The following is a 24,433-nucleotide window of genomic DNA, read 5'->3' on the forward strand; positions in this document are numbered from 1 at the left end:
CGAAAGAATAGTTCTACCTGAACGATAGCGTGGTGTAGATTGAGTAACATTAGCTGATTGCAGCATGCAAGAGACGAGGTAATGATCCGAGATGTCATCGCTCTACTGCAGAATTTCTATATTACCAACATCAACTCCATATGAAAGAATTAAATCTAGCGTATGATTATGGCGATGAGTTGGTCCTGTTACATTTTGTCTGACTCCAAGAGAGTTGAGAATATCGATAAATGCTAATCCCAAAGTATCATTTTCATCATCTATGTGAATGTTGAAGTCACCAACAATTAAGGCTCTATCTACAGTAACTACAAGATCTGATAAAAAAATTTACAAATTCACTAAGGAAATCTGAATAAGGCCCGGGTGATCTATACACTGTAGCAAGGGTAAAGGACGACAGAGAATTTTTATTTATATTTGTATTTGACGGTGTCACCTTAAGCATTATTAGTTCAAAAGACTTTTATATCCTGTCCTCTGAGTAACACCAAAATCTTCACTGTAAATTGTAGCAACACCTCCTCCTCGACCCTTCAGACGAGGCTCATGTTTATAACAATAACCTGGGGGAGTAGATTCATTTAAACTAATATATTCATCCGGTTTAAGCCAGGTTTCAGTCAAACAGAGCGCATCCAATCTATGATCTGTAATCATTTCATTGACAATTAGTGCTTTGGTAGAAAGAGATCTAATGTTTAGTAGCCCTATTTTTATATGATGTACATTTTTTATTTGTTTGTTTTGTTCACGTTTGACCTTAGTCAAATTTTTTCTAAATGATTTAGTGAGGGTATTGTGTTTTCGTAGTTCGTGGAACAGACAGTCTCTAACCATAATAATTTTCCAAAGTAATTGCTCTGTACTTGTTGTCCTGAAAACCTGTGACATGATTATACAGTATAAAACTGACTATATAGGGCTTAGCAAGTGAAACAATATTTACCTCTAATAGACAGCTGCAAACAAAGATGTTTTTTTGGGCGTCACATTAAGACCAGAGCAGCTGATCTTTTAATGTTCAGTTTGTGAGCTTCACTGTGCTGTGACTCTCTCTCCATCTGATTCTGTGTCTCATGATAATCCATCTGCTTCTCTAACAAAGAATCTCCATTCACTGCCAGTATATTCAATCAGTTCAATATGGAAATTGTCTTTAATGAACAGTTTTCCCATGTAGCAGAGCTGACGTGGAGAATGCTAAATGTTCATGGTGTCTGGAAGAAGTAGCATCCCGTTAAAAGATCAGTTGATCCAAGCATGGTTTTGAAAGGCTATTTGTTTATAGTAAAAGGTGAATTAATTGTTATTTAGTAGTTAGTACACCCAAAACAAAAATTCTATCATCAGTTACTCACCCTCATATTTACCTGTATGACAAACAAATGGAGAATGTTAGGGACTGAGGCAAACATTCTGCCTAACATCTATAAATGGCTAACATTCCTTTTGTGTTCCATGAAAGAAAGATGGGTTTAGAACAACATGAGAGTAACTGATGTAATTTTGAGTCATTTTGGGGTGAACTATCTCTTCAAATCCTAGTTAAAGTAGATAATTGTTAAAAAGTAACAGTCAAGATGCATTTCTATCACATATCATCTGCTATGCTTTTATGGCCGAATCTTGTGATTGATTTGCAACAGCACTGGCTCAGACAAAACACTTGGTTGTTTTGCTGGCAGGCAGCTCAAGGACTTGGCACATGTCACATTTACTGGCACAAGAGCTCTGTGTCGCTCTTTACTGAAACACAGAGTACCTAGACCTCCACTGGTGATGTTGTGATTCAACATAATTACAGTAGAGCACTGTACTTGTAAAAAGTTACACTGTAATAGGCAATAATCCATAGTGAGTTATTTTTTTTTTTTGGCTGTCTGTCCTTAATTTAAGACTGGATTCCCAGACTTCACTTCTAGAAATAGCTTTGATCAATTCAGATATTATTGAGTACATTAAAACAGTGCTTAGTGAACCCTTTTGGTATGTACATACGTAAGTAGTCATTTATTTTTGTGGCAGTCCCCATGCTGCAAGCTCGGGTAAAGTGTTTTTCTTAATAGTGCTAACTCGCTTCTTGCTGGGCCCAAACCAGCAAACTATCAGTTACATGCCCTAACTAGCCACTATTGTTCCTCTGAAATAACCAAGAGTAGCATGATATGATTTAATTTTATTATTAGTGTTGTCTAATAAGAATATTATAGGAAATATCATCTATTGCAATCGCAATTTCAAGCATTGTAAAATTCATGAAAATTAATAACATAAGGAAACAAATAAGGAAAAGTCATGGAAAAGGCAGTCCGAACACATACCTTGAGCTTTTATGAAATGGTTATTACATAATAAATAAATACTGAGGAAAAATATTGTCACTTAAATGTTATTTTATTTTGTGAATTAATTAAAGGAATATACCAGATTTAATACAAGTTAAACTCAGTCGACATCATTTGTAGCATAATGTTGATTACAACACAAAATATAATTTCGACTCGTCCCTCATTTTATTTATTTATTTATTTATTTTAAATCAATAATTGAGGATACAGTGAGGCACTTGGAAGTGAATGGGCCTATTTTTTGGGGGGGTTTTTTAAGGTGAAAATATGTAGCGCACACATTAATTCTCTTAAAACACATGTATTAATTGAGCTGTCATTTTAGGGTTTTAAGGTTCGTTGACATTACATCATCATAGCAACGAAGTTGTAAAATTGATATAGCTTTACAGGAAAGGTTAGCAAGTGATTTTATCACATTACAATCATATTAGCATGCATATTTTTTATGTCCTGAGGTTAAACTTTTGAAGTAGTTAGTATTTTAACATTTACGGATTGGTCCCCATTCACTTCCATTGTCAGTGCCTCACTGAACCCCAGATTTAGCTTTTTTAATAACATTATACCACAAATGCTGTAGTTTGACATATTAACCAATCAGTATCCAGGACTGGAATAATCTGTTTTGTAATATAAAAAACACTAATATCACAGTTTTATTCTATTTTATTTCAAATATATTTTAATATTATGACAATAAAATGCAAAATCCTCCACAGACATTATTGCTTCAAAAAGCTCTCAAAATGAGCTTATGTAGAATTAAATTTAACAGCTATTTAATTCTGAGTAAGACTTAATTTAGCATTGATATTTTCCCTGAGTTTCAGTTCAGTAGTTACTTGTCTAAAAACTGCCAGAGCAATTCCATCAACCCATTATATTACAAATGAGATGGCATGACCCTCTGCCATCCTCAGATTGTAAGATTGAATCTTCACAATAATTGGCAACATTTGTGGACGTTCTTTTGTTATTTTATGAGCAGGTGCAGTGAGTGTTTACCCTTAGTTTAGTAAACACTCAATTATTGTGCGTGACAGCATGATGTATTTCCATAACAATGGTCCTACATCGTTTTAACTAAACTAATTGGCCAGGTTTGAGTGTTTGTTAGTCATAGCACGTCCATTCAAAGTGACTGGGCACCACTCTTGACTGCAAGTGGAGTTACTCAGCAAAAGCATTATCATTTTGATATCTTAGTCAGCCTCTTCATAAAACAGCCAAACCAAAGTGAATTTCTAAAGAAGTCTTCAGATAGATTTACATTCCACTGTTGAGTGGTTCGTTGGTCTTCACCAGGGAAATCTCAGCATCACTTGCCCTGTGTTTCTACTCTTTCTTTATTGTTGAGATGCTGTTATTTTAAAATTACGTTTAAATAAATGCTGCACTGTGTTACAATTCTGACATGACTGAATGTCATGGTTACTGTTGTAACCTCCATTCCCCGATGGAAGGAACGAGATGTTGTGTCGATTGTAGTGACAGAAGGGGTCTTGAGACAAGGCCAATGTCAAATTGGCAGACAGAATTTGCATGTCCCTCCCCCGGACATACGGGTATAAAGGGGAGCGGACGAGCGTCTGTCAGACAGGTTTTTGCACTGAGGAGCCGAGAATAAGGTTACAGCGCATTACAGTGGTAGAGATAGTGATGTGGCAAGAGGAACACAACGTCTCGTTCCTTCCGTCAGGGAACGGAAGTTACAAAACTAACCATGACATTCCCTTTCTGTCACTCACTCAACATTGTGTCGATTGTATTGACACAAGGGGTACCACTTCAAAACGACCACAGAAGGAAAGTCATATGAGTTTGGAAGAACATGGGGGTGACTAAATATAATGGAATTATCATTTTTACATGACCTATCCTTTAAAAAGTGTTTTTTTTTTTCAAGAATGAAACATATAAAAATTGTCAACACTTATCAAACATTTTCAGGATGTTACAGGTACAATGGGTTCACTAGAAATCTGAGAGACTGTGCTCTTAACGGACGACAGGCAGGAAGGATACAGTGTGAGCCTGAGCCAAGTGCTTCTGCCCATATAAACAAAACAACAACCTGCCCAGACTGGGGGGAGGTAACTTGTGGCTAATACACATGGGGGTTGTCAATCCACCCATGAACATGGTGCGGTGGTAGATCCTGCCTGACCAGGGAGAAGTTACTACAGACACGGCGACTGGGGGGCAGTGAGGACTGTCCAAGGGAGACTATGGTCCTGCCAGAACGGGGACCGTACTGTGGATAATACATCACAGGGTGTTGCCTGAAGCAGGAACTATGCCTGTGGAGTCCAAGCCCATCACGGAGCACTCGACTCATGGTGGGTCTGGCGTCGAATTCCTTCACTTAATCTGCGGTCAGAGGGCTAGGGAGGAAGAGCATCCAGGAAGCGAGAGCTTACTGGCTAACCTGGGAAAGAAGACGCACTGGATCAACTTGGTGAAGGGCGCAAGGTGCAAGTGGAACACCCAGTCGGCTGTTCCTTATTACCGAGTTCTACCGGCTCGGACCTGAAAAAACACAGGACGAGACAGACTCAACCCTGAGGTTGTAGAACCTAGAAAAGGTGTTGCCCAGCCCACTGCTCTGCAGATGTCTGCTATCGAGGTGCCACGAGCCAGTGCCCATGAGGATGCCACACTTCTTGTAAAGTGTGCTCGAACCAGCAAGGGGGGCACGGCCTGGGTGTGATAGGGAAATAGCATCAACAACGAAATTAGCTAACCTCTGTTTGGAGATGGTGTTCCCTAACCAGACAAAGAGCAGCTCAGAGCATCTAAAGCCATGTTTGCGGTCCACATAGATACGCAAAGCATGTTCCGGACACAGCAATGAAGAGCCTGGGTCTGCCTCCTCCCGGGGCAGCGCTTGCAGGTTCACGACCTGAAAGGGGTCATAGGAACCTTGGGCACGTAGCCCGGTCGCTGTCTTAGGATGATGTAAGCATCTGCCGGACCGAACTCCAGGCAAGTGTCGCAGACAGAGAAAGCTGCAGGTGGTAGACCGCTTAAGTCTTCCATGTCCCATCCAGGGGCCAGACATGGAGGTTCCAGAGGTCTGAGGACGGGTGCCAGATGTCCTTCCTCAGGGGAATTTGCCAGGGAGGTGCTGTCGTGAGATCCGAGAACCAGGTCTAGGTGGGCCAATAAGGAGCCATTAAGGTGACCTGTTCCTCATCCTCCCTGACCTTGCACAGCACCAGTGCAAGAAGGCTCAATGGGGAAATGCATACTTGCACATCCCCCGGGGCCAGCTGTGTGCCAGCGCATCTGTGCCGAGACGGGCCTACATAGGGAGTACCAGAGTGGGCAGTGGGAGTTGTCTTGGGAGGCAAAGAGATCTATCTGTGCCATGCCGAAGCGGTCCCAGATCAGCTGGACCACCTGGGGGTGGAACCTCCATTCTCCACTGAGCGAGACCTATCGCGACAGCGCATCCGCCGTCATGTTGCGGTCACCCGGGATTTGAGTGGTGAGCAGCGACCTGAGTAGCGACTGACTCCAAAGGAGGAGTTGGCGGGTGAGTTGTGACATGTGATGGGAGCGTACGCTGCCTTGGTGATTTATGTACTCTACCGTGGCGGTGCTGTCTGAATGGATCAAGACGTGCTTGCCCCGAATCTGCGGGAGAAACCTCCGCAGGGCAAGGAATACAGCCAACAACTCGAGGCAGCTGATGTGCCAACACAGGCGTGGCACCGTCCAGGAGCCAGCGGCTGCGTGCCCGTAGCACACGGCGCCCCAACCCCAACACGTTTGGTGACCCTACACATTAGCTAATGTTATCATATAAACAATATTTCGCATTTTCCTTAAAGGGTGCCTTTAACCCCATTGTTCCCTACCATGCAGTGATGTGTAGTTTTGATAAATGTTATACTTTTTTTAGGAAAGGTTGTAAATTCTTTATCCATCTTTCATGAAGAGTTGATTCAGTACCATTCATCAAGAACTGAGCTCAGACCCATCAATGTGTGTTTGCAGAGTGGAAAAAAAATGCATAATACATAGAGTATTCTGACAGTGAATCTAGAGCCAGGCTTGGCAACACCATTCATGCTTGTTAAACAGCCTAATGGGAAGAGCCTTTGGGTAATGGTTTTCTGGTAGCCTGCATTGGCCATGCTTAGTTTGCTACAAGCTATTAGTGATTGGAGCCAACAGTTCTTCTGCTATTTTTTATTCCTGTATTTCTTACTTAATCTTAAATGCTTTGCAGGGTGAGGTTGAAATGTCAAAATCAAAAGCTGTTTTTTATTTTCAAGAGATTGTTTAAATTAATGCAAAATTAGTCATTATTATTGAAGAATTTGTACTGTATTTCTTTAAACTTTCATTTTGTGGTGGTAAGGAATAGTCATTCGTTTTATTATGTAACTTGCTGCTTTAAGACCCAAATCACAGAGTATAGCTGCATTGGACAGTGATAACCATGTTTGGATTCCTTGATGTTATTTAAATTTGTTTGTGTTTTGGAGAGGTTTTTCCTTGAACCTCAAGATGTGATTGGCTGTACATTTATCCATCTGTCTTTGCTCTGTAATGTTAATGAATATTCTCAGGTTAAAATCAACAATTACAGTCATTGTAACCATGTGGATTGTTACAGAGAGACAGTAAGATTATTTCTTGTGTTCTCTGATCTCTTCTCCCTGTGTGATGGCTCGACTTGCTCCAGATGAACTGATTGCTACGCATTAATCCCTGCCTAAGTAAATCTGCCATGCTACCTCTGGCAGTGATATATTAAGCAACCAGAAAGATTTATCTTTGTTTCTCTTGTTTTTTTCTCTTTACTCTTTATCCCCTGCTGCATACTAGTGAGAATTGAGCCCTGCCCCACTTACAGTAATGGTCTTTCCTCTGAAGTTGAAGATGTTGATGAGTTACGTTAATGATGGACTTGTTTATGATAGGTGCTGTGATAAACCGGCCATTGGAGACTGACATTTTAATGAGAGAGGACATTTAGGAGTCAAAGTTTCCCCTTAGATCAGTGACTTCAATGTGCTGTACTTGTTATTGTCATTCAAATGTGTTTGTATGTGGTGTCATATACTGAAACAGTGGAATTTCAAGATTGTGTAAGAGGAAAACTCATGGAACCCATATATAATCACTGATGGTGAGAAGTAATGAATTTACAGTGACCCCAATTTGTATACTTAAGTTTTTTAATTTAGACACTTCATGTCTGAATTTCATTGCATCAGATACTAAATACCAAACCAAGTTGCATCTGCAAGCAAATAACTTTCTCAGAGCTAACATAATTTTTGCAATTACTTTTAACTAACTGATCTCAAGGTGATTTTTATTGGATGTATGAAATTCACATTAGTGTAACCACAGGGGTAGTTCATCACATTAACTGTGAACCGGTTACACTAATGTTGACAACCAGAAAGTGTAATAAGTTGTGCTGTCAGTCGAATACAATTTTTAATTTTGATTAAACACATAATTTTTCATAGTTAATCACGATTAATCACAGATTTTGAAAGTGCTGAAATTTGACTCTAAATATACATATTTTCCTGTCAAAATGCATTTATTCCCTTATTAGGGTAAAAAAAACAGTATGTCATAATATAATGCTTTATTAACATTTTCCAAACAAAGAATTCCACAGTATTACGATCCATTAAAATAGCACCAATTCAAGTAACATTAAATGTCTCCCAAAGTCTAAGTGGAAGTTTGACTAATTGAAAGAACTACTCCCCACATAGGTTGCATATTCATTGCAATGGGCATTAAATCTCTTAAACTCTCATCCAACTCAGACTGTGGCTATCCGCTTTGTTACAGCAATCGTGAAGCTGCATTCATGATTTGCGTCAGGGTGCCAGTGTCAAGCGCCACTTTGAACTTCACATGAAAAGCACTTGCAAACAAAAACATCTCATTCTGCATTTTGGTGATAGTTAAGACTTAGCGTGCTTCTGTGGTAATTAAAATACACCTTACTTAGGCTGAAAAATACTTGATGTTCCATCTAGGACTGATTTGTACAACAAATGGCATTAAGAGCTCATTTCCCTGTCACTTTATTCCTAACACTGAATCACTGCTGTGTGTGTTGTTGTGTGTGTTTCAGTGTAATGACTCCAGGCGGACACATAGCAAAGATTCTGCCCTTCCAACCAGTATTTATGCTGGTTTATAATGTACTAATGGTAAATGTGTTAATCGCAGATAAGAAAAATTAACTCGTTAAACTTTTTTTATTAATTGCATTACTTTTGACAGCTCTAGTACGAAGTAATTTAAATTCTTTATCTTAACTTTTAACATTATATCTATTTTTAATATTTTGAAACAAATTTCTCTTTGAGACATTTTTTGCTTAAACGTTGTGTCTGTGCTCTATTTCTTTAGTAATTACCCCTTTGTTTTGGCATTTTATTATGTAATGCAATGACAAATTGTTTTATTTGTGACTTAAGTGTGCACATACTTTTTTAAACAACTGTACATTCTTTGGAGAATCTGCCAGTGAGAATCCTTAACTTTTCCATCTGAAATAAGTTGAAAACAGTAATGGAGAAGTAAAGTCACTGGTAAATCAGGAGAATAAGATAAGCATACATAGGACAAGGAAGCTGATGAATCATGATGGTGAGACTCCTCTGAATTAGAAACCAGAAAGCATATTATGGCAAGGATACACACTGCTTATTGATAACATTAGAGAATATACATTTTCATCACACTGAATCACATGATTTCAGTATTATCTGGTATACTGTTGTTTGGTTTCTCAAAATGTCTTGGTCTTCTAAAACATCTCAACACTTGCTTTCTTTGTCTTAGTGATGAGCACAGGCCATTCTTCTCCTGGCCCACTTTCCCCTGTGGTGGATAATATTCTGAAGGGGGGTGGGGATTGTTTCTTTTGAGTATGTGCAGTCATCTAGCTGGTTCTGTGTGGGTGAGAGTATTTGAGTGTGTGTGTGTGTGTGTGTGTGTGTGTGTTGGTCTTTGAGCTCATAACGTATGGTGAAGCTACCTGGACCCAGCAAAGAAAGCCAGCTATTGTACTGTAATGAAAGCTATTTGGTTCACATTTTTTCAAGTTGTTGTCCGCTTAAATCTCTGCGCTCTTAAAGTGGCCCCCGTTCTGTGCACGTCAGTGACCAGCGACCTAGTCTCATATAATGAAAGTTATTAAAACTACATTTTTATCAAACTGAGTTTTATGTGCCTTATGTTTTGCCTCAGTTTCCTGGTAAAAATAACACTAGGTGCTACAACTCTCTATTCTCACAAAAATCACAAGTATAACAGCTGATCATGACTTTATAAACAAATATTTTTGCTCTATACTCACACACTGCAATGTTATGATATGGAAACACTTTTCCTCAGATGCATCATTTTAAAAATTATAAATTTTTACATTTGTATTACAGACACACCTACATTTATACACTAATTCCAAAAGGATTAGCTCCACGGTAGTTCATCTGATAGAGTGTTGGATTTTGGACCCCAGAAGACCACGGTTTAAGGCCAATCAAGGACGCATGCTGACATGTGAGACGAAAGTGTCACAGAAGCAATAAGAAATGATGTGGTTGCTTCAGAAAATGTGCTTTTCATGTCACATTTACTTTTAAAACACTATCGGTCAGGTTTAGGCACTGGTTAAGGGTAAGAATGTTTTGTTCACATCTTATTTGCTTTTAGAACACTATTGGTTAGGTTTAGGAATTACACTTTATTCATTAAATACTCCATCAAAAATTCACCTAAAAACCTTTTCTGATGACAACCATTTCACTCGATTACATCATCCACAGCTTCATGGGAGTTGTCAGTTGCTGCAGTGCTCTTTTGCTGTACATTTGTTTTTAGTGGATCTTTCTCATTAGGATCACTGGTAGGACAGTTCTTCATCAGGAATTCCACTATTAAACACTATATTTTTAAAAAGTTGAATTATCGCAAACTTATGTCTTCAGCAGAGGCCTATCTCATCGATTAAAAACCTTGGAGCTCACTGTTGGTCTGTCCTATATTGAAAAAAATTATGGAAATTTACATCTGGAACAAGATGTGCTCTATAGAAGGAAGAACAACACTACTGTGTTGCTTCCAGGTTCAAAAAAGTTTTGTGAATTAGATGCTGCAGATGACAGCTGATCAACATCTCTGTGATATCTACTGTACCATCTCGCCAACATTTTCTTTGACAATTTAGCTTTGTTGCTTGTTTTCCTCTGTAGTTTCTAAATCCCTAAATACCATCTACATTCTCTTTTTCTGTTTACTTAAGTGGTGTCCCTGGACTGTTAGCGCTGTCATTTTCTCTGACCTTCACTCCATGAGCTAGCTCCTGGTAATCATGTTACAGCTTCCGTCATCATGCTTACATACGGAAACTATTATTTTCATAGTCAATATGCTGTGTTTAGAAATCTGTCTTGTAAAAAACTGGGCACGCGCCAACTTATAGGGGTTAGCTTATATAGAATGTGTGGCTTTGTTGGGGTTTGCTTGTTAGCATATACTGTAATCTGATTGAGTGACTAGCTCAATTGTAAAAGGAAGGAGCTGTACTTATAGTTGCTTTACAGGTAGATTTTGGTGAAATTGCATAATGCCAGAATTCCAATTCAATCTTCATCCATGTAAACCAAGAATGATGCATACATGCTCTGTTGCTCTGTTGACTCTGCTGCTCTGTTGACCAGGGATATGATTTCATCCAATTCAGACCCTTTTGTGACACTGCACTTCAAAAAAAATTATAATAATTAAAAAAACTAGTAGGCTAATTGTTCTTTAATATTTGTAATTTTTTTCATTTGGAAATATGTATCTTGTATTATGGCCAGATTGAAAAGCCTGCCACCACCCTACTCCTAATATATTGAGCATTATATCCCTTAAGTATGTAATATTCAGAGCAAAATAGCTATTTGCTGCCTAATATAGTTTAAACAACCTGATTACTAATTACGTTAAATCCTAATTGCTGCAAATCTGTTTTAAGTGCTCAGTGTATATATAAACAAAACATTTTCACAAGAAAGGCAGATCTCCAGGATTCCTACTGTTGTATTGCGCTGATTATGTAATGGTCCACTTAATGCAATCATACAGCCTCAAATTTCAAATCTAAGCCTGATTCATTTCAAAGCTCAGAGGCTTGTTCTGCAAAAGAAAATACTTGCAAGCATGTTAAGTTGTAGGTAGATGCATGCTGCCAAAAAGTTCTCATCCAATGACCCTGATTCTTTTTGAAAGATACTCTAAAATAAGCTGTAAAAAGACATTCTCCTATGTGACAGGTGACTTCCTTTCAAGGCACTGTAACACCATGTATAATGGTCTAAAACAAATTCATATGCGCTTTAGACATGCAAAACTAAATACATACCAACCAAGCAAATATATAGCAACTATAATGCTTATTTGTTATTTAAATGGAGTCATTAATTGAAAGAAATTAAAACTGGACATTTAATATTCTAATTACTGCTTTCAGAGTAATCCTTTCAAATGAATTGCCCCTTCAGACACCATTTTGACTCTTTCAACAAACTAACGAATCACAGAATCATTTGTGGGATATTGGAGGTACAGAAAGATGCATTGCAGCTTTTTGAGCTCAGTGAAACAATAAATCAAAGATGGCGGATGTGACGAGAGAAATGTCAATTATATTAATACAAAAAAAAAATACGTTTCAAACAATGCTAAAAAGTATAGATGCATAAAGTTCAGTAAAAATATATTTGTATTTTTCTGCTTATTATGTTGGCTAATTGAGTTGATTCTCCCATGCAGAGTGCTATTTGTGTGGTACATGGAGTTGCTGCCTATGTAGAATGTTCTACAGTGGTTTCTAATGAGGTTCCTTGATGGTTAGGATGCTACCTTAAAAGATAGCTACCTATGTAGGTTTGTAGGTTCTTTTACCATACTTCACCAAACTGTTATCTACACTGTGGAGGATTAAACTGGTTTCTTCTTCGTTATTTTCACTGATCAGAAGTGGATAGGCAATGTCTGGGATTTTCTATGACAGCTCATAGGATTAGACTCTTTCACTCTGCCAGACGGGAGTTTCTGAGCCTGTGGATATGTTAGGAAATATTTAGTAAAGATATAAAAAAGCCATCCGCAATGTTGGAGCTGTCTGTCACTGCAGAGGCTTGACTGGATCGATGCCGGACTCAGAGCCCAAAGCTGTAGGGTCGACAAGCCCCTGCTGCACAATCTTGACCATTTGACTTTGAGTATTTAAAGTGGGTGATGAGAGACTGGGGCAAGTTGTCATTTTTACTCGAGTGAATGTTTCAAAGTTTCTGTATAGACAAAAACCTTGAAGTCTTGGCTACAAAAAAAGCTATTGAACAGTTTCACTATTAATGCCCAGGAAAAAAGTTATAGTTCATTAAACATCTTTTGTGTCAAGGCCCTTCTTGTCACCATGTTATACTGTCACAATAGGAACCTGCAGTTTGACACTGATTTGAGAAAAATGTCTCGTTTTAATATATGACTTACTATCAACAACATATTTGTGTATATACTGTAAATGTATTTTAGGCTATTTAATATCTTTTTGCCTCATTTATGCCTTAAATGGATTGTAATTTCACCAAACACTCTTACATATTTTAGTTTTTAGAGACCCGTGCATGTATATCCATCACAAATGATCTATAAAATGACCAGATTGTGTACAATTTTAAAAATATTTCAAAGACAAACAAAAAATAATAGAATAAAATATATTTTGAGATATGTTGATGTTTTATTTCTTATATATCAAAGAGATAATACAACAAATTAGGACAAATAATTAATTATTTTCACTGAAATTACATGAGACTGGCTGTCAAACACATATTGAGCTACAAATAACACATAAGATACAGATAAGCTACACCTAAGCTACAATTAAGAATTTTCTCAGGCACTTAAATAGATGAACTTACATAATTTCAGTAGTACACCCAAATGACAATATTCATATCATACTGTTCATGTGTTGTACTTGCTATAGTTTACTTCCATGTTGTTTCTCCATCAAATAGCAATGTCAAATGTAAATCAAGTTAATCAGTGAAAAAACAGCGCCACCTTGAGTGAGAAATAGCATGTAAAATATGTATGTGAACACACATATGGCATACAGATTCATTTTTGCACAGACAATGTGATGTAGTATTTATTTGTATGATTATAGTACACATTTCTCTTGTAATAAAGAAATAGATATAATGTGAGAGTAACCATGTATAGGCGGTTCGATTCCCGGCCCACATAACTCCACTTGCCGAAGTGGCCTTGGGCAAGACATTGAACCCCAAGTTGCTCCCAATGGCAGGCTAGCACCTTGCATGGCATTTCTGCCGTCATTGGTGTGTGATTGTGTGAATGGGTGAATGAGACGCAGTGTAAAGCACTTTGAAAACCGCTAAGGTTTAAAAGGCGCTATATAAGTGCAAACCATTTAAGAATATAATACTACTTATTTTATGTTACACTATTTATGAGAAAGATTTAGGAATACTAAAGATGTGTGGGCACAACTCCAAATAGTGGATGAGGTACAGGGGGTGGAATGAGGTTCCAGGTCACTAAAGACCTGAGATATGCGTTTAAAGGTTAAGCAATAAAGCAATTATGAAACAATTCATTTTCAAAACAAGCCTTTATACAATTGGACTTTTGACTCAAAACCTTATACTGTAGTTAATGTAATACAACCCTTGTGAAAAAAATCGGACAGCTTATGCAACATTTGTGTAGCTATTTGAATTTGCAAATTTTTTTGATTCTGAAAATAGTTGTAAATATGCAGATGGCACTGTCATTCTGTTCTGGATTCAGGTAATTTTTTTAATCTCATATATAATTTGGGCATATTTTTGTGGTATTAACTGTTTTGAATATTCTGTCTTTACAAACATCCAGCTACACTCACACGCACACATACTGTACATGCAAAAACAAACAGTTTGTAGGTTCAACAGATGGTCTCTAAAACCTATGTTGGGTATTTTTGTGACAGTATTTGTGAACTATATCAAGTCAAACCACTAATAATCCCTCCCCACACCACAGGATTGAAAAAACGCACCAGGAAGGCCTTCGGGATACGGAAGAAAGAAAAGGACACTGACTCAACGTAAGTTTACCATTTCATATACCATTAGTTAACATGGTAATATCAGTGTTTCTGCACCCTTGTATCACATTATTTCCATCAGGCTTCCACATACAATATCTGTGAAGATACCTATACCAAAAATCCTTTTGCCACATCGAACCATGCAGTTCTCCCTTCCACATCAGAGAAATCATAAATTCATTATCACAGCAGACTGATTCTTATTGATCATTTTATGTGTTCTCTCTTTAAGCTGCTTAAACCTGCTTCTTTCCCAACTCTATTGTCCAGAGGCAGGCCGATCTCACTGTGATCTCACACTGCAAATAAATACACACAACTTAATTAGTATTTTAGTCTTTTTCAAGTAAACACATCTAAACATCCTTAAAACAAGATACATAGACTTGAAAAGTAAACTTGTGTATTATAATAAGATTTGTTTTCAGAGAATACATCTTAACCTTGTGCGACCCCATGTACACATGTGTGGATGTTGTATTTTGGCTTTGCTATACGCAATGCATAATTTAATTTAATTTAAACCGACTGACCTCAGTTCAGAACACTCTGGGCTGTCAATAAAGGGTTAAACTTTACACAGAGTCATGTGACAAAAGAACATGGTGCCGACCACAACAGAGTTTGTCTTCGGGAGAGCGTCTACAAAACTACATCTGGCAAGAAATCCAATTTAAGTTTTTATATCGGGACATGTTTGAGTCAAAACATTAGAGTCTGTAGTCTTATCCGATATGCCATTTGAAAACATTTGAGTGATTTATCACGAGACGCCATGCTGCTAAACATAGTGTACACTAATGTGTACTTTAGCAAATTTTTTTCCTTTAGAAATACAATATTTACTGTGTATCACATTGAGAATCAATGGGTTCATCCAAAAGCTTAAAAAATTGCTTTCAGAGGCTTTATATGGAGTTAGGATGAAAATAAGGTGTATTCCGAACTTTTCTGAGACCAGTGCACCAGACAGTACATTGGAGGTTAAGCCATTCACTAAACGGGGAGCAAGGGAGCATCCTATAATTGCATTCAATCCAAATTTCCTATCATAAGTTCAGTTTTAGGCTGATGTTTGGACCACTCAGCATGTTTGGCAGATATAGGACACTGGAAACAGTACAAATATTCAGAAATGATAGTGTATAATTTTATTTTAACATGGTTGGCAGTGATTGGATGATGTTGGTGATTACTTTGAATCAGAATGAATTATGCTAATTTCTGATGTAATGTCTCTAACGTATGAAAAACATGAATTACCAACACTCCTGGAAACATAACAATTTGATTAAAAAATAATAATCCTTGGACTTTCCATATCTTGGTATTATTTATAATTTCACAGCATAGTCCCACTGTCAATATATGTGAACATGCATTTTTAAGAAAAATTAAAATTTGCTTTAGATTTTTTTTGTGCATGTTTATTAGGTGCTAATCATTACAAATAAAAAAAGGTAAATGGAAATTGCAAACAGCAGTTAAAGCAGGAGGTTAAAATAATTATTAATTTATTTTTTGTTTTGTTTTTTATGCCTAAAGCAAGAATAACAAATGTGCTATTGGGGTAAGAAAAACAAACATAATTTGAGATTTATTCTGTGAAAACAAGTCTTATTAGACAAATTAACATTTGCTTCTTGCTCATTATGAATATTTGTTTATTGCATCAGGCTGTGCAGAGAATGGCATGGATGAATGGATGAATGGATGATTCTTTTTAGTTTTTTTAAGTGAATGTCTGTTTAGGGCTTGACACACTTTGTTTCAGTGCCTCAGCGCAAATCCTGGCTAATTGTTTCTGTACTTGAGTTGAGAGAAAGAGAGTCCTGCATGTAAAGTGGGTATTAAAGACCTCTCTGTCTCTCTCTTTGTCTCTTTCTTTTGTTTTGTTAAGGGGGTCACCAGACAGAGATGGTGGAGTAAGTACCTCTTACCTTACAGCGTTTTTATAAGAGCAAAATTTTAATTTGATTTGTATTTTGGAATTTGAATAAATGTTTGCTTTAACACATCACATTTTCAATCGGTTTTGAGGTAAATACACTTTTTTTAATGTGAAACCCTGAACAAGGATCCCATGGTCATAGAAAACTTGAAAATATCAGGTAATTTTAAATAAGTGATTTCTAGACCTGGATAAAATCATGTACAGGTAAATTAACAAATTACTATAATGTAGCAAATATTTTTTTTTCTTATCGTCAGCCCAAAATGTTTAATTGGCCAAAAACTGCTCTTTGTGAGTTCAATCTTTATAAAATTATATATATATATATATATATATAAACCTTTCTGTTAATCACAAAAGACTGGAAAAGTTGTGGAAATTCATTGGTCAATAGGTGTGGGAACCCTGCTAGAAGACTTTTTTTTAAATCTAATGGTGGAAATCTGTAATAATTATCTGTAATGTCTTTATTTTCTGTTTGATGGATCACCGTGTCACAGGAACTCCAAGAGACTGAATTGGTACTGATCGTAGAGACAGTGTAGACGCTAGACCTGTGATACTGAATACTAAGCACCTGTAGATTCCCCCAGTGGCACCTCTAAATATGCCAGACTCATCAAATCTGAATATCACTGAGTGAAGTTACTAAATTTCTGTTCTGATTTGCTCAGCCACAGAAAAAGTCCAATGGGGCTCCAAATGGCTTCTCTGGGGAGATTGATTGGGAAAGATATGTAAGTACATGTTTTGAGAGCCTAATCATACTCATCTGACATGTGTACTTGAAGAGACTTTCGTGTTTTGTTCTACAACACAGTTTTACCTAAATTGTCTGTGTTTTTTAAAAATGCAAGTTGCTAAAAGGTTGCTACATAAGGACTACAATGGTTGTCTGATTTGCCAAGCATGTAAACTCACATACTTTTGGTAGTTGTAGTCTTTATTTAACAACTTGTTAACAACTTACATTGTTAAAAAAAAAACACAGCTGTATGAAAAGTCTCATTTGAAGTATGACTGCATCTAATTTATGTTATAGAACAAAATGTGGAAGTCTCTTAAAGTATTGTTAAACCACAGATCTTATTTTACTCAGAAATCAAAAGCCACTATTTTAAAAGCCCATTCGAAATTCCTAAGGGAGCCCATGACTCGAAAATACAGATTCTCTTCTGGGTTATAGGACTACAAACTGAAAATAATTTGAATTTAATTTGAATTTAAATTGAATAATACCAGTCATTGCATTTATAATGAAGACTGACATCAGTACTTATCTTTTGCAGAATTCTCCTGAGATAGATGAAGAAGGCTATAGCATAAGGCCAGAAGACGAAGAGGGAGATATCCTTCAACTAATTCACAAATTGTGGAATTTGTACAATTAAGCTATTGTTTTACTATTTATTAATCATTGCCATTGTCTATTTCAGAATTACAGTATGTTATAGTGGAAAAAAATGTTTCCCCATCTAATTGTTTTCCTTTCAATTAGTTGATTACTCTTTTGATAAAACAATCCAACACTATTCAGCCAGTGTTACAATCATGACAGCTGACTCCTTAATATCCCTCCACCAGTCCAGAAAGAGAAGACTCACTTTTTCTCCTCTAGTGAGTCTGAAGAAGAGGAGGACCACCGCAAAAAGTTTAAGATCAAGATCAAACCCCTGCCGGTAGACCCTAGCATTGCAGCTCCTTCGGTAGATGAATTAAAAGCCTCCATAGGCAACATAGCTCTGTCTCCCTCGCCTCTGGTGAGTCCAATCAATGTTACCCATGCATCCATAGCTCATGATGTAATTTCCTGTCATCTTTCACTATTTAATGTCACATTACACAATTTGGTCTCTGTTTTGTAAGATGTGTTAATAGTATTTGTACCATGTTTGGGTGTTCCAAAAAGCACTATGATTGTACCAGTGATGGTATCAGTAATACCATGCTACTTTGATATATACCATGGATGGTACCTAATTATTATCACCATATACTTTTAAAACAGTGCATTTTTTTGTGTTTACGGATTGGCCTCATGCACTTGTAATTATAAGTGCCTCACTGGAACCCCGATTGTTTTTAACTTTTTTTTAGTTTTTAGTTTTGTTTTTGTGGTAATCAATTGTATGCCACAAATGCTGTCGATTGAGCTTAACTTGGGATTCCTTTAAAAGAATACCATGGTGTTACTGTGGTACCACATCCAGCGATAAACAAAATTGTGGCTGTCACATAGCTTTAACGTTTTTTATGTAAATTGTACAAGATCATGGGTGCTTTTGTCTGGCTTGTGTTGACTGTAGACTCACTAACTGCATAAAGTGATTAGAGATACATTTTCTCACAATCATGGACATTAATGTCTCTGGCAGTAATGAGAGGAAACAGCCAGTTGCTTTGGTGTAGATATTATAAAGTAGGCTCCTGTAAAGTAGCAAGTGCTTTGGGTTCATTGTTAACTTCCTTGTCAATTCAATTATAAACCCACATGGTGACAAAAGCCACAAGCCAGCACTTAGCCAGTAGTCACAAATGGCTTGTTTTTCATTGAGCCTTGCTTGTAGGAGTTCAGATCTGTACAAAAGGGCTTATTCTGTTAGTGATATCAGGCTATCACACTGTGGAGGTTGGTTTGCAGCATGGTTTGTAGTGGTTCAAAAGAAGCTGCCTACCATTTTTATTGCCCAAAAACTCATACCTGCTCTTTCACTTAACAACTTGCCATTAAAGCTGCATTTTTGCAAAACCTTATTAGTTAGAGCTATTTTAGTGTGCTTTAGATTAATCCCTAGGTCGTGCCTTCAACACGTGGAAGGAAATGTTTGTGTGTTAGTGTAAACTGTATATGCTGAAAAATAAATGGTCTCCAAACAGCATTCAGGAGGTACTCTATTTCTGTTTGGAAAGCACCTAGTTATTCTTATCAAGTCATTCTCTGCTGGTTATCAACACAAATCTCCTTTATTATTAATGTACCTTGGTATTTACATGGTACACTAAGGTACTTCACAGAACGTGTCCAAGAAAATATTACTTACAAGAATGTTTCTGTAGTGTTGCATTCATCTCTGACTGAGGATGCATTTTGGGTGATCCGATTAAATATGTACAAGCGATACACATCACTGTTACACCTGGTCATCTCTTTTGACCACTTGTGTCCAGATTTCAAGGAGAGAATCTCTAATTTCATGAAGACATACATCAATCAACACATCTGTTTTTTGCTGAATGATAATAAAGTGCAAAAAAACAAAAGAAGAGAAAGAAAGCACTAAAAACTGGTGCACAGTTTCTCTTAATTAAATGTGAACTTTAGAGCAGAATTCTGAGTTATATTTGTGCATTTCTGTAACTGGGCTTCTAATGTGCATGCTTCTCATATCTGTGTCCCTATTGTGCATGTTTATGCATTCCCTTTTTTACATTTTCAGATTGTACACTTATTTCCTTTAAATCCGCACATAACTGGCAGAAAACAGCTGTTACAGCTTTCTTTAGTACCTTCCCATTTCAAATGGATTGCCCAAAATGCATCTTTTGTTTTTCTTTCCTTTTTTTTTTGGAAGGGGGGTTCTCCCCTTTCATCCCCAATTTGGAATGCCCAATTCCTCTAAGTCCTCGTGGTGGCATAGTGACTCAATCAATCCGGGTGGCGGAGGACGAATCTCAGTTGCCTCCGCATCTGAGACCGTCAATCCGTGCATCTTATCACGTGGCTTGTTGAGTGTGTTACCACAGAGACCTAGTGCATGTGGAGGCTTCACGCTATTCTCCTCAGCATTCACGTACAACTCACCACCTGCACCACGAGAGCGGGAACCACATTATAGCAACCAAGAGGAGTTTAACCCAATGGTTCACCCTAGCAACTGGGCCAATTGGTTGCTTAGGAAGCCTGACTGGAGTCACTCAGCACGCCCTGGATTCGAACTTGCGACAGGTGTGGTTGTCATCATCTTTACTTGCTGAGCTACCCAGGCCCCCGCCCAAAATGCATCTTAAAATTAAGAGAACTAAATTAATTCACAAACCCATGCAGTTTACTCTTGATAACATGTCTACAAACATGAAAGAATGGCTCGTGCCTGTTTTCGCTTAATTGCGCTCATTAGCAAAGGAAAAAAGAAAAATCGCTAAAAACAATAAAGACAGCGGGTTAACAGACTTCGGTGATGTTTTATTTTATTTTCTAATTCTTTTTTGTCTCCTGCTTCCCAATACCTAGCTCTCTTCTTGTGTTCTCTCTGTATTTCATTTACTGTTACTCATTATTAGTCTCTCGCTTGTCAGGACATTGCACGCACATGTCTACAAGACGTTTAGGTATTAGTCTGGTTTGAAATCCGTCGTAACATCTGCAACTTGTCAGGGCTTGTCGCAGGAGTGCGCACACTATAAGACCATTTGTCATAACATCTGAGAATTTTCTACATGGACCAGTCGCCAAATAAAAATTTCAAAGGACATAAGCTGGAGTCGTGTAGTGAACACTTGGCTTTACCCACAACAGAGAATATCTTTAGAGCCTCTGGTCTCTACAGATAAGGTTCTCCTTTGATAAGGTTTTCCATTCAGATTCTGCAAGCACTCTCTCTCTCGTAACTGAATTATTGACTTTTGAGACTTTTTGACAGTGATATAAATTGAAGTCTGTCTAACAGAGGTCATTCAGAGGTATGTTTTAGATGAGGCCTGTCTGAGTCAGACTGAGTAGGAGGTTTAGGTACAGTCTCGCTCTGGAGCCTCACTCTGTTCTCTCTTAATAATTCAACTTGGAAACTGGGCGCAATAGCTTAACAGCATTGTGCAGTACGTACAGAGCACAAGCATCTGGGCCAGAATGTGTCACATGAAGAAGTTCTAAAATATTCACACACAGATAAATGTGTCAAAGCCTTTTATTGATCTTGTTGATCAATCTTACTTGAAGAACTATAACTTGGGATCACCTACTCTACCTTAAGCTAGCAGGTTTTATCATGTAATTCCCTATTCTTTAAATTAATTGGCGCTCAGATTGGTCTTAAGCTGACATAAAATAATGATCTTTTTTGGGGATTTCATTATCTTGTATTCCCGAAGTTAAGTTTAAATCTTCAATACCATTGTATGAATTGCTCTCTCAAAAAGTTTAATGAATGCTTAACTACATCAGAGACATTGGCTGTTTCTCACATTCTCATGGATTCGTTCAACGTCATCACCCACTGCCAAAATTCAATTCCAAAACTCAAGAACGCAAGTACCAAGAATGCATAAAATTGCTTGGATGTGTTCTTGATCAGGCCGAATATCAAAGATGCATCATATGGTGACACAAAATCCCATTTGAATTCCCCGAAGTCATTGCGGCACTATGTGTTTTCTCTCAAAAAGTGTCCCACTGTAAGCTTGCGTAAGTCTTACATCTCACTTAGAAGTGAGGAAAAGGATCACTTGTAAATTAATTGGAAAATTGTAGCACTAATATGCTGACTTTAGTCCTGCCTTAAGCCCTAGGTATACTTCGATTGTGATGCAAACGCTCAAGTCCGTTCTCTGCGTTCTTAGAATTGAGAAACACCCATTATAAGGGGAACAAATTGATCACTTGTATATGAATTGGAGAAATAGTTCTTCACTGATTACGGAGATAAGGGACAAAACATGTCCTACATACAAAAGTCCTATTTATGTTAAAAATTCATAATAATAAAAATACTGAAAAATGTGTATACTCAGGGCATTTATTATTTATATTTTTTTATTATTTAATTAGAATATTTTCAAAATGCATGCTCTATATTTGGAAGTCCATGTACAGTAATTTCACCTGTCCTCAGCAAGAGGTCAAAACTGCAGAGTGTATAAAAATGCAACACATTCATACATTTAAATATCAAAGGAAAGGTGGGGATCTGTAATATATCAAACAATACATAAAGTCAAATTGTAATTGTTTTTTCCATTAAAAACTGCCTATCAAAGTTTTGTCCTCACTTTGCGTCAACTCCATCAGATTATAAACCTGAATAAATTAGGCAATGCTATGGTCAGCTATAACTATAAGTACCCCTTGCCCACTTCCTGCTCATGGTAGATGCAACAGTAGGACACATGGTCTGGTAATTTTTATAATTTTATACATTTCAAACAAAAACAATTTAAGTCTCTGTGGTCACAGCATGTCAACAATGTCATTCCATTGTGATAATATCCGTTAAGGCTTGTGAAATAATTTTGCCATATTAGTTTAGGTTATAGAGCCAGCTTCAACTGAGGAAAGTGGCTCCATTGTACAACATATGGTTAAGATGGAAAAATAAACATTTTGTCAACTACATCAGAATTTTCTGAATTGTGTGAAAACAGAAAAATAAATTATAGAATGTATTTTATCACTTAACTCCTTTATGATTATTAGATAATTAAAGACTTTACACTCTTGTTAGATGGATTAAATTAAAATAGTATGCTTTTAGTGTGTCTGATGGAGTTGACAGAAATTACAGTAAGATTTAAGTTATAAAGTGAATAAATGTCAATTTTCAGAAAAAAGTGTTTTTATAAATTCCTGTTCACTTACATGGTTTGTTAGCTGAGACCTTAATATACACATATTTAAATTTCAAATCAATTTATAATTAAAAAATAAAAACTCATCAGAAAACTCAATCAGTGACTTATATTCTGACTGTAGTCCTGCCCTAGGTATACTTTGATTTTGACGCAAACACTCAACTTCTGCGTAAAGTCGAACGAGAGCCTGTCAAAGTATACTCCATTTAACTGTGCGTACATACACAGGTGGTTGGCAAATGAGCACTACAACTGCTATGAAACTTTATCTTCAGGAGTTTAGACCCATAAAGATGTCTTTGTATTCCTTCAGGCTCAAGTTATACAAATGCGGGTATCTCCAGTCCTCTTCACACATGCACTCGACTTGAACATCCACTGTTGTTGTTTTTAACCTTCATCTCCTGAAGTTTAGCAGCAGTTACATCTTCTTCTAGCGCTTCTTAATGACAGCAACAGCTCAAATGTGAGTGTTGCCAACTTCTGGACCCAAGTCCAAATAACTCCAGGCGCATGCACATTCTGATAAGAAAATTCAGGCTGTGCATGTTCAGTGCTCAAGCACTCTGCTGACGAGGAGATTTGCATCACATGTTCTGAGCATCCGCGTCTGACCGAAGTATACTTTGGGCTTTACAGTTAAACGAGCCAAGCACCTTTTTTTATAGAGGCATTGCAATGCTCAATACAGCAATTGTAGGACTGGAAATCCTGCCACAGTTTAAATTTAAAAGCCAATTGCCTGTTTGTGTACTCTAAAGTCTGCATGCTTGCTAGCTTGACGAGCCTAAAAAGTTACACAATACAGTTTAATTATGTTATTTAAGCTAACGTAGCACAGTTTACTTTACCGTTGTTGTCAGTTTTTATTCCTGATTTTAAATACGCCTGTTATTGGAAAGTTATCTTTACAAATAGTTCTGGAGATCTGGTCTTTCCACATTCAAGTAGATTGAAGCGGTTCTTGCATGACTGGAAAGGAGGCATTATAAACATGGCCACCAAGTGAACTGACTTTGCATAAAAGCAGTACCTGCAAATAAAGCTTTAAGCTGTCTTACCTTTAAATGGTGCTTTTTAATTGAATTTAGTGCTTGCATATTATTAGGAAACTGCATATTGTGAAGCTCGCATTGAACCGCTTCACAGATAAAGCTTTCTTGATAACGTTAAGCAGACTCATGTTGACCTCAGGGAGTGAAATCTACTTTGTCCAGTATGCTGGAATGCCTGGCATTCCCTGCTCATAAATTAAACATCAGTCACATGCTTGTCCTGCGCCATGGCACCCTGTGCATACGTGTGCAACCATGGTGATGGATTAGCCATGAATTCTCTTCAGAAAGAAAATGGAAGCAAAGGTTGAATGACAGAAACTGTGCAATTGAG

The 24,433-nt window shown here is 37.3% G+C and overlaps 1 protein-coding gene across 1 annotated transcript in view; it reads left to right on the top strand.

The window, feature by feature from the left end:
• Window positions 1–24,433, top strand: part of LOC127646456 (SH3-containing GRB2-like protein 3-interacting protein 1) — a 123,567-nt gene that overhangs the window by 59,474 nt on the left and 39,660 nt on the right. The window contains 6 exon segments of the mRNA XM_052130124.1: window positions 14,460–14,523; window positions 16,427–16,451; window positions 16,981–17,001; window positions 17,155–17,217; window positions 17,770–17,827; window positions 18,062–18,240. Coding sequence (XP_051986084.1) covers window positions 14,460–14,523; window positions 16,427–16,451; window positions 16,981–17,001; window positions 17,155–17,217; window positions 17,770–17,827; window positions 18,062–18,240 — 410 coding nt within the window.

Source organism: Xyrauchen texanus, chromosome 7 (assembly GCF_025860055.1).
Source record: "Xyrauchen texanus isolate HMW12.3.18 chromosome 7, RBS_HiC_50CHRs, whole genome shotgun sequence".
Lineage (NCBI taxonomy): Eukaryota > Metazoa > Chordata > Actinopteri > Cypriniformes > Catostomidae > Xyrauchen > Xyrauchen texanus.